The following is a 12,036-nucleotide window of genomic DNA, read 5'->3' on the forward strand; positions in this document are numbered from 1 at the left end:
TTGGATCCTTGGCCAATTTATCTTTGTGAAGGTTAAAACAAACTTAAATTATCTGGTCAACTGGACCAATAAAAACCATAACCAATTATTTTGTTTCATAATGTGTAATACACATTAATGACTTGTAAAGCAAGTCAGCAAACTGCACTTAAAAAGACTGCAAAAATCAAGCAGGACAATGCTGCAAGGCTCAGATCAAACCAAAAATGAATAATCTTTTTTACATTTTTGAAGATACAAGTATGAAAGGCGATTCCTAATACAGTATGCTATTCACTTATTCATATCATAGTCACACACTACATAATGCATGAAATTTGCAGTGTCTTATCTCAGACTCTTGTAGCACGTCAGCTTCATATTGCATTAGAAATTTTTCAGTCATGTTTATAACTGTAGGATAAAATGTAATAGGAATACAAGCTTTCTTTTTTTTCCCCTTCACATGAATCAGTGTAAGAAATGAATCTGAAAGACTGAAAAAATTGAATTCCATACCTTTGGAAAGAAGTATTTGGAAGAAAGAATTCACCATTGATCTAAATTCTTGGGTCATCACGGGATTTTCAGATCACATAGCCAAACACAGCTGACTAGAAGGTGGCTCTTATTTTCCAGCCCCTCCGCAAGCCCACTGGTACACATGCACTAAAAGGGTAAGCAATTCTATTCATACATATTGCAATATTGGCCCCCTACACTATGAACGAAGGGTGTGATTCCTGTTTGTGTACACTTTTGTACTAGCTCTCATTCAGCTAGCGCAAATATAAATAGCAGTGTAGCCTCAGGAGCATGGGTAGCCAGGCTCAGCGTAGCCATGCAGAGTACACACCCACCGGTTTCAGGTGGGTTTATACTCGGCACAGCTAAGCTTTGCCTCTGCTGCAGCTACCCAAGATACAGTGGTGACACTATTTATACTCATGCTAGCTCTCATTCAGCTAGCACAGGTATGTGTACACAAGCAGGGGAACCATACCCTTACCTCATAATATAGATGTAGCCTAAAATAGTTTTCATCCAAACCACCGGGTTCAGACTTTATAGAATTTACAACAAAATTGGTCTTTCTGGATATATATACAATTACAATATACACACACACCCCTGATCCTCTCCAGGTGATATGTGTTGGACTTATGTAATGAGTTTCAAAAAAAACAAAAACTTGCTAGTTTGTTCCTGAAATCAAGGATCCGAGACCATGTTAACCATGAACAGAGATCTATGGGTGGGCACTCTCTTTGGAGAGTTGCAACAAAGATTTTGTTAGAAAAGTGAATGAAAACAATGTTATTAAAATGAATGCACTGACATTTTCAGAATCTCACTGTTATTTTTCTTCCAGGTACTAAAAAATATCATGAAAGCAAAATTCAAGTTAATCTTTCAAATAAGAAGTCATATTAGTTCAAATTTAAACTGCCTGTTACTCCTTTGAGGCTAGATTCTCTTATGCTTCTGTTAGCCCCATTAAAGCAAATATATCATCCCACTGAAACTAACAGAACTGCTCATAATGTACTACACAATGGGTGAAATCCTGGCCTCATTAAAATCAATGATAAAACTCCCATTGACTTCAATGGGGCCAGTTTTTTCACTCAGTGATGTTTAATGGTGGGAGAATCTGGCCCTTAATGATTTTTGTGCTTCTACTGAGACCTCTGGACGAGAGACTCATAAAGACATTATAAGGGCTTTGATAGGGCTTTTGCTGCAAAGAGATAGTTTAAACCATCTTTTGGGATACATGCTGTATATTTGTAAGCTGTGCACAACTCCCAAAGGCAATCTTCAAGTGGATAAGGAAATAAATTGGAGGGAAAAATCTATAAAACACAAAAGGTACTAAGGAAAAGAGACAGGCAATAGTAGAATTAACTCCATTTTCTACTCGACATTTCATATGTAAGTGGTAGCAAATTAATGTAGATCATGTTTGCAAAGCTAAAGCAACAATACTGAAAATAACAATTCCCATTTTATAACCATGCCTGGATGCTTCAGGCAGAGCCTCAAACTAAAGGGAAAATATCAGTGATTTTCACTTATTCTGAACACAAGCACTATAGTGCGTGTTCCTTAAGAAGTCTGTCAATGGTGCCAAATTATGAGCCATATCACAGTAAATAATCCCACTGAAGTCAAGGCGCCAGATCCTCAGTGGGGTAAGTCATTTCAGCTCTGTTAAGGCAAGCAGGTTGGACTATGTGACACCCTTTTTACTATTACACACAGAACTCAGATCAAGCAGCATGATTCACTTAGAAAACCAGGCTAAATAGGAGTCTAGTTGTTGAAAGCCCCAGCACCTGCTAAGGAAAAATATGTACTCATTGTTACATTTGTGTAAATAAAGAAACCTGGTTAATAAATCCATGAGAAGAAGCAAAGGAAGGAGAGGATTCCTCTTCCTAATAGTGCACCATCTGACATCCAGTTTAAAAACTTGTGTTGCTAATGAGTCAGAACACCAAGTCTCTTCTGGGGAAAGAAAATGACTCATCAACTGGAAACACTAAGGTACCATTTTTCACAGAATTGCACAAAATATACACAGTCACCTTTCAAATAAAATTTTACACTATTTTATTCCCACTGCCTGAAAATGTCATTTTCCATTAATCCATTGGGAACAGCTCACTTAACCAGTGCAGCAGGAGTGTCAGATTTCCATCTGACTGTTTCAGCTTCCAGTATGAACACAGTTATCCATGTCTCAATGTTTCTTCAACCAATCTCCCTCCCTGCCCTCACCCACTCCATCCCCAGTAGGTACAAGCTGACAGCTAAATCCTTCAGTTCAGTCCTTCGACCTTACTCGAGAGCTTTGCCTGAGACAGGCCCAAGGACTGCAGGATCGGGACTGCTAACAACTAGGTATATTTGATGGATGGTTTATGCAAAAGAAAATAAAACATTTTAAAATAGTGCTTTATGGAAAATACTGGTTTATAGGTTTAGATTAAATTAAATATAGAGACAATCAAATTGGTATGTATCCTTTAGAGAAATCACTCAAAAAAAGTAACAATACTTGTTGGGACTGAGGTTGCCATTGTTTCCATCTGGAAACCAAGGAGGCCAGATCACAGTTAAGGGATTCCACAGAGCAAATTACAGTTTCTCTACATTCTAAGCTTATTTGCCATCCATTAATCCAACATTGGAAGATTTGTGTCAGGCTCAATCTATGGCACAAAACCTTTAGGTCAGTTCATCAATATTGATATTTAGCAGGGCAACAGCTATATATCTGTCAGTAAACCAATAAGCTTCTGGGAAATTAACGTTGAATCCTAACTCAATTTGTTCTGAATAAAAAGGCTCAAGTTTAAATTTTAACTCCTAGTTAAAGACAGATGTTGTAACATTAGAACTGGAGTTATCACTGAAGAAAAATAATTCTTTCACCATTATTGGTTTTTCTTTATTTACTCTTATGTTTCCCAACCACACCAGTGTATTTACCCCTAAATGGCTTATTTCTGTAGTAGCTTACTTATCCCTGGGACTCTTTAGAACATAAAAAAATTGTACTTTGTTAACAACATATTACAGGAGTTGTCTGTATAACTTTAATGCATTAAATTGCTAAGCACAAACCATAAATAGCAGGAAGTAATGAATTCAGTAATTCAATATCTCTTCTAGACTTCACTTCCTCTTCTCAACCTCAATTACCATTCTTCCACCACCCTCAGAGGTCATGTATCCCCACCCTCATCTTGTACAACTAGCTGGTACTCTTGAGCTTGGACCATATTTACTGCTTATTGGCCAGATCCTGAACTGGTGTAAATCAGTGTTGCTACATAGAAGACCATGTAGCTACTCCAATTTATGCCAACCAAGGAGCTGGTTCTATATGGTAAAGTATTACAGTTTACATGGCTTGCATAAATTATACTTCATATGTGTGTTTTTTATTGGTGTCCATAAGTGTCAGATTGCATGTGATTGCTATATTATGTTTTCTGTAATATTTAGGAAAATGTATGTGAATGAATGATCTGTTAGTGATTGTTCTATGTTTAGTAGTAATCTTTATGTAGACATTCGCGGAACTGTAATCTGAATGTGTTGCATTTATGCTCAGAGTTAAAGCTACACACTGTTTCATAGTTCAGATATATCCATGCTCATCCTGAAGAACCAGAGAGGTCTGGGTCCTGCTTTAAATGCAAATATCAATGCAGCTTTAACACTAGCATCGCTAGCGAAGCCTTCATAAAAACAAGGTTTACAAATGCCCATATGATGAGCACTTTAGCATAAATTAGATGGCTAACAGAATGATAAGACTTCTAAAGAGTACAATTATTTTTTAAAATTAAAAAATGCAAAGCTGTATGATATAAACTGATATATTCTAGTATTTCTTGCATGATCAGGGCTTTCTCTTTTCACCTGACTGGTTCAAAGAAGCTGGGGTGCATCCAAGTGTATATAATATACAGTGTACATAAAATATAACAACACATTTTGGTCATAAATATATGAGATGTTAAACAGAATTTGAGGGGCCTTACCTGCAAAGGTTTTGTAATCCACCAGGTCAAACATTATAATAGCTACTGCTGACCAGGTAACAATCAGAGCAACAACAAGAAGCCATGCTGCTGGCGAGCTGAATGTTGTCATTATGTCCTCTGTAACTGACTTCTTTCCCACTTTCACTGGTGGCGTGAGAACTGATCCATTGTTGTTATCCATCACTGTGGTGGTGGTTGACATATGTCCTAGTCAAACATTAAAAAAAAAAAGAGAGCAAAGACATATATTAAGCTAGGTACCTATCAGTCTAAGATAAAGAACCTATATGTAGCATCTGGTCTGTTACAATCGTTATAGCTGTCAAGTTTTCTAACAACATAGGCCCTGATTCAGGAATGCACCTCTATTCAGAACAGTACTTAAACATGTACCTTAGTTTGCTTACATGCTAACCTGAACAGGGATGGAGTTAAATACATTGAATCCAAAAATAGGGCTTGTTTACACAAACATTTAGTTCGCAACAAGCTGAGGGGGTGAATCCAACCTGCACTAGCCTGCCAGACTGTTTGTGTGGATCCTGATGAGCTCATCCTCTTTGAAACAGGACAACATCAAAGCACATTGACTGTTAATGCACAATAGCAGGGCCCACGGGGACAGCTGGTCCATGGCAGGATAGTCCAGGGTAGATTCACACCCAAGCATGCCTCAAACTGATTGTTTAGACAAGCCCCTATATTGCTTTCCTTTTTATAATTAATCACTTAAACATATTCTTAAATCCATACTTATTCAGTACAATATTTAAGCAAGTGGTTAACATTGACTTCAATGGGACTTAAGTCTGTTCTTTCATTTAAGCACTTGCTTTTAACTGAATAAAAATGCCTTCCTGAACTGAGGCCACAATCAAAATAAGTTAGGAGAAAACATAATAACCACAGAAAAACAACAACGTATAGCTTCATTGCTCACCACAGGCCACTTGCTGTGACTAGCTACACACCGAAAACAGTGGCTGATGGAAGCATAAAATATTATAATAACCCTCTAAAAGACTGACTTGTTATGGACTGTGATGGGGCGTCTGTCCCACACTGGTGGAGAAAGGGTTAAAAGCAGCCCTGGGGAGACTGTGTAGCAATCAGAGAGGGGCTGCAATGAGCAGCCAATCAGGGCAGAGCAGGCCCATATATAAAGAGAGCTGCGGGGAAAAGAAGGTAGTGCTCTCTTGGGAGCCCAGGGAGAAAGGACTGGGTCCCTGAAGGGCTGAGGGAACCACCAGTACCCTGGATAGAGCAGTGCTGGGCTGGGTCAGGGGAGTGAGAGGGAGCTCCAGCCTGACTGGCTGAAAGACTGAAGCCCTGATACAGGGGCGGAGAAGGTGCTAGGGCTACGGGGAAGTGGCCCAGGGAAAACAGATGGCAGTAGTTGAAGGAGATGCAGCACGTGGCTACCGCCTGGAGTAGTGGTCAGGCCTGGGTTTCCCCCGTCCCTCACCCCCACTTGCCACTGAGGGGAGTGGCCAGTGAAGGGCTGCTGTTTGCTATTGAGGGGAGTGGCTAGAATTTTGGGCTGCAGTCGGCCACGGAGGCGAGTGGCTGGACAGAGGACTATTGTTCCCCTGGAAAGGGGGGAGAACAGAATGGGGCATGGCTGGAGGGCTGTGTCTTGAAGAGGATGCCACGATCTTTGAGACAACGTGGGTCCAGAACAGAAGTGACAGCGGTCAGACATCACTGAAGGAGGGTGTCCTGTAAAAAGACTGAACTAATTCCCAGAACGACCAGCAGGAGGCACCACAGTGGTGAGTCCCACCCTGTTACATGGACACTGTGTCAGATCCACGGTAAAACAGCCTACATCCGTGGAGCTATGTCAGTTTACACCAGCTAAGTATTAGTTTTGAATTCTGCTGTCAAGGACACATGACAATGAGTGTGTTTATACTCTATTCCATCTCACCAGTCAATAGCAGTAGAAATGTTCTATAGCTGTGCCATGTCTTTTCTATACAATGTTATTACAATTTGTGAAGAGTCATATTTTTGTAAACAAATTTGTTTTGAGCATTTTCACTTTCATGAGATGGCCTTCTAAAAGCCAGTCTTTTCTCCCAAGAGTTGCAGTGTCAAATGGGCTTAACACTGAAAGCTAAAGACTCTTTAGTAGAAAACAGAGAGCAAGATGAATGCCTATGTCAATTCCCATTCAGCAGATACCACCTGTTTACTGGTGAATAACTGCATTTTTAAATACAAACTATTTAACTTACTTCCCTGTGGCTGTTAAGAACATCTTACATTGCACACAGCTCAAAACAGCTTTTAGAAGCTTATGGTTTCATTATATCATGTTTCAAATTGCTGAAATTTAAAACTTGAAAATTTCTGAGAAATTCTTGAACTCAAACATGTAATAAATGCAATAATTGCTTTCATTTGATATCCAGATATGAAGCTGCAAAAAATCAAATTATTCACTCCTCCCTCGTCAGCAAGAGTCAAATGGCACTGTTACACACTGAGCTCGCTCTTTTGGGAGACACCAGGCTGCAGTATTGGAACTAACCCTTGCATCCCCACATATTTTTAATCCTACGGGGACTCAGTTTGTATCCAGACACTATTTCAAAGTCAAGCCTTTCTGACACATTCCTGAGGTACCGTCCTCCTGTCTAGCATCACTTTCTTGGGAAGTGGGACCCTATGTTCTCCCCTATACTGAAGTCCACCAGAGCTCCACCCTTGTGGGAACTTTGGTTTATTGTTTAACCACTCAAGAAACTCATGACAGTTAAACCTGGGGAACACACAGACTTTGCCAAGGAACCTCTACACCAGACACTACTCAGACCAAGCACAAGAGTTACAGATCTAGGCAAAAATAACAAACAGCTGCATGGAAAACCCCTCCCTTCAGTGTCTTCACTGCTCCAAGATCCTTTTGGGGTTTGATTAGTGACCTTTCAGGGTCCCAGGACCTCACCTGCACTCTACTCTTCCTATTGTAAGCTGATGGATGGCTGGTGAGAGAATCCCGGCTCAAGAAAATCTGGGACTTAAATAGATTCTGGCCTTCTCTGTCAGGTGCCCCCTGCCAGAGCAGCTTCAACCCTCTCACCCTCACCCCACCAGATCAGTTGCTCAGCTCCTGCTCTCCCACCCAGCCATGTTCCCAACTGGGAACACTAGTTTTCCTGGACTAGAGCCAGCCTGTTCTAGGGTGTACTCATTTGAACGATGGACCATCAAGCTTGAGGCATGTTGATGGTTTTGCCATTGTTAGCTCCTCTGCTAGGTGTCAGGATTTCATCTAACACCTCCTAGGTGTCCAGCTCAAGATGGAGGCCACAGTGCAAAAGTGAAGGGCACTAGACAGTTCAGAAAAGTGTTTCAGATTTATATATACGTACACAGATGTATACTAATCTGTACCTGTGACATCATGTTTGGGGTAACTTTTCTAGCAGCTAAACTGATGCATTATTTATAGTGGTCACCAAAAAAAAAAAATCTAAACATATGTTACATATTTGCATAGTTTGGTTAAATTCATCCTGATCCAATTCTTATTAAAGGCTGCCCATTGAGTTCAAGGGGGCATTGGATCAGGCCCTGTATGAGTCTGAATTTCCAAAGAATCCCTTTTATTGCTAAAAGAATTAAAGAGCAATATGAGTGTGAACTTGTACTCACTCCTTATTTATCACCAAAGCAAGAGCAAGGTGAATTTTATAGCAGAGTGCAGTAGTGCTGCCTCTGTCTGGGTCTTCTCATGCTGATGCTCATGATAGCCACTTCTGATGCTATAAAATTGCTGCCTTTCCGGTTGGGTCATTGAACATTCAGGTAAGAGAGAAAGGGCCATGTGATGAAGCTCTAACTAAACTGAGGCTACGTCCTCACTACGGGGGGAGGGGGGGTCAATTTAAGATGTGCAAATTCAGCTACGCAAATAGCATAGCTGAATTCGACGTATCCGAGCCGACTTACCGCGCTGTGAGGACAGCATCAAATCGACCTCCGCGGCTCCCCCGTCAACGGCACTTACTCCTACCTGTGCTGGTGGAGTACAAGCGTTGATTCGGGGATCGACTGTCACATCCCGACGAGACGCGATAATTCGATCCCCGAGGGATCGATTTCTACCCGCCGATTCAGGAGGGTAGTGAAGACGTAGCCAAAGATAAGCAAACTCAGTCTGTTTCTCATATCCAAAATGACAAATATTGACCCTCTACCATTATATGCAGGTTACAAGAATCTTGAAGATAGAGTTTAAGAACCCCAGATGTTAGTGCACACTGTGTGTAGCTCGTATTTCAGAGTCTATCTTGAGATACCTACAGAAATGATAAATACATAGGCTGTGGTGAACGAGATCCTGTGTTTTGTCCATCAATGTATATCTTTTTAAAATTAGAAAAACGAGATGGAGCACAAACTCTCACAAGCCTGAGACTGATAAAAACTCTTTTGTTCCCTGTATAATGGAAAATCAGTCCAAGAGTGATGTGATAATGAAATCATCATTACATGTCTTGCAATAATTTGTAATGTGAGCAAGGTCAGTGTCAGCTTCAGCGGTGATATGATTTACACTCAAACACCATACATTAGAACAGAAACTAATATAATTCACACCCTTGACTGTTCTACATTTTTCATTCTTAGTGATTATATATAATTTTGTCCCCTTTTTAGATTGCATTCACTCAAAACATCCCTATACTGATCAAGTGTCTCGTTTCAAGCCCTAGAAACCTGCATTGTTAAATAGTAATGTTGTATAAGCAGCACAAAATTGGCATGTTACATGATTTTTGTAACTTACATGAAATTTGGTTTAATTTATGGATAATGTATTCAGTTAATGAACAGTGTCTTATCTGTCAAGATGCAAGTTACACACTTTTCTATTTTAAAAACATCACTGCTTCCATTTCCCTGAACATAAATATTGGATCAAACACCACACTGCAGGAGAGAAAAATCAAGTGACAAAGATCAGCTTCCTAAAGTCAAATTCCAAATCAATAGCATTATTTTATGTAACATTCAAATTCATTCATACAAAAATAAACTAACGTGTGCATGCAACAGGTCATAAATGACATTATGCATTTTCTTTCCTCTGAGGAGACCAGTAGAGTTTATGATGTAAGGGAGAGAACAGAAAGGTACTATCTTATCTTGATAAGTCTGATTGGCATCATAACATATATTTCAACTGACATACTAATGAAAGACACTTGCACAGTAAAAGCAAAGGCAATTAAAATTACATTGTAATTCCAGCCCTGAAAAGATTAAGGAAGCTGAGAAAGAGCGAGTTAGGCCACACATGAGGGGACTAGGCTGGAGAAGCAACCCCTAATTGGAAGATGAAGCTCTGCTGAGCAGGTGTGGGCTGGGCTAGTATAAAGCCAGGAAGCTTGCAACAGAAAGTGTGGCAGTGATGAAGTCTGCAGTCATCCTCCGCCTTGCAGAGAGAATTAGAGAATCCAGAGAAAGAGTAGAATGCTGGGAGCCTGGCCCCGAGGGAAGGGTGTACCCAGAAGGGTGGATAAGAAAGGCCATGGGAGATGGAGTAGGAAGTAGCCCAGGGAAAAAGCACTCAGGTTTGGGACTGCGCAGACCTGGGCTGTGTGTTGTAAGATCTCTGGGCTGGACCCTGGGAGAGTGGGTGGGCCTGGGTTTCTCTACCAGCTACTGACAACAGGTCCAGTGAGACACTACCCTGGAAGGGGAAACCACATAGTGACCTGGCCAGAGGCCTGAGTCACGGAGAGGAAGCTGCAGCTCCTGGAGTGAAAGGAGCCCTGGAGTAAGAGAGAGAACAATGGGTTAAGATATTGCAAGGAGAGGTTTCTGACCTGGAAAAGAGCTAATCCCCAGAATAGCGCACAATATTATTCTATACATATAGTATATAATTACTATTTAATGCGCTGTTTTACTGGGGAAATTGACCATGTAAAAATAGCACCTTTTAAATTCAATAAATCTACACCTTTTGTATCTGAACCATATCTGTTTACTTTAAATGACAAAATAGGTTCCCAAAACTTATCAGTCTAGTGGGCCTTCCAGAGCTAGTACAGCTACAGTTGTTATTACAAAAGGGCCTAATAGTTACATTAAGTCTCATTGGTCATTGTTTTTACCCACTGTAAGAACCCCCATAGAAAGCAGAGATGTCATACCTCATCTGGGTTTACCTCACAGCCATGCACTGCAAGCTAAGGTACATGGGTTTCCCAGAAGATTCCAGACACAGGCACTAGTTGTTAGAAGCTTCTTCTTGGATACATGGCTGGCTGGGAGGGGGCGCTTGGGATTTCTGAGTCAGGAAACTGCCTGTGTGGTTTTTGCCCCCGTGGGGGTTCACCTAGAATCCATCCTAGGAATGTGAGAACAGTGCTGTTGGGAATAGTGGCAATAAATAAATTTTCGTACTATATATAGGAAGGTGCCTGAAAGTGGTGAAAATCTCATGGAAGGAAGTGGGGTTGGCTGCCAGCTGGAGGACACGATGGAGGACATTGAAGAAGCTTGAGCCTCTCTGGACAAGACTTGAACTTCCACTAAAAATATCTAATAGCAAGATGATAGGTAACACTATCTAAAATAGTCAAGTACTATATTATCTGTATTGTGTGGGCCTTAAATGAACATTGGGCAAGATGTATTGATTGATTTAATTCGTATATTATCTTAACACATCTTAAAATGATTAGTCTATCCATATTTTAAAGTTATTTGAATATGGTGTATATACTTGAACCTCTTTCTTGCATTAAAAAGCATATATAGCATTCCCCTTGACTGGTACTTTGCTTTACAAGCTATCAGTGCAACCTTGCGATTGCAATTTTTTTGGCAATCTGTGCACGTCGCCACCCACAACACAGCTTCTCCACAAAGACTTGTGCTTCTCTCTGACTTCTGCCATAGCCACCTCTACAGCTGCAGTTCTCAAAAGCTTGACAGCTTCTAATTTCCACAAACACTGTCTGCTCAGTTAGGTCAGTTATGGGCCCCAATCAATATTAAGCTTTCCTAGAGCCAGCATAACCAATAACTGGTAGATTTTCCCCTCAGTATAGCTGAATCCTTATGTGGTACAAAGCCACCCTCACTCCTGGCCTCCATCTTAGGAGGTTTGGTGAGAGCTTCCTTAGTCCAGGCTGATTTCCCCAACTTGCTGGTATGGGTTTTTGAGGCTGTTGTCAGCTGGAGAAAATTAGAAAGTTGGTACAGCTCACATAGTGATTAAAAATTACATGGGGATAAAAAAACTGGCAGTTGCCAATGCCTTGTCTTCATTAGTGCTCCCACTGATACTACCACCAGTGGAGCTGCACAAGGATGGGAAATCTTAGGGGAAAATACCTAGTATAGACAAGGAACAGGGAAGAGAAATGACTAGTGTATTGAGAGTGCTGACCAGATCTCCTCCCTAGGCTAAAACATTGTGACTTCTTTTCCCTTGTGTGTCAGAGGTGCATATATCACATTTGGATCT

At 40.7% G+C, this 12,036-nt stretch overlaps 1 protein-coding gene across 36 annotated transcripts in view; it reads right to left on the reverse strand.

Moving 5' to 3' along the window:
• The window catches only part of TRDN (triadin), a 293,769-nt gene that overhangs the window by 252,094 nt on the left and 29,639 nt on the right, over window positions 1-12,036 (reverse strand). For 34 of the 36 annotated variants that reach the window (XM_065588488.1, XM_065588476.1, XM_065588499.1 and 31 more), the window contains exon 2: window positions 4,539-4,748. In XM_065588488.1, the coding sequence (XP_065444560.1) occupies window positions 4,539-4,748 (210 nt within the window). Of the gene's footprint in view, window positions 1-4,538; window positions 4,749-10,714; window positions 10,927-12,036 lie in introns of those variants that run through there. The other 2 variants (XM_065588495.1, XM_065588477.1) reach the window with 1 other exon arrangement.

Source organism: Chrysemys picta, chromosome 3, assembly GCF_011386835.1.
Source record: "Chrysemys picta bellii isolate R12L10 chromosome 3, ASM1138683v2, whole genome shotgun sequence".
Classification (NCBI taxonomy): domain Eukaryota; kingdom Metazoa; phylum Chordata; order Testudines; family Emydidae; genus Chrysemys; species Chrysemys picta.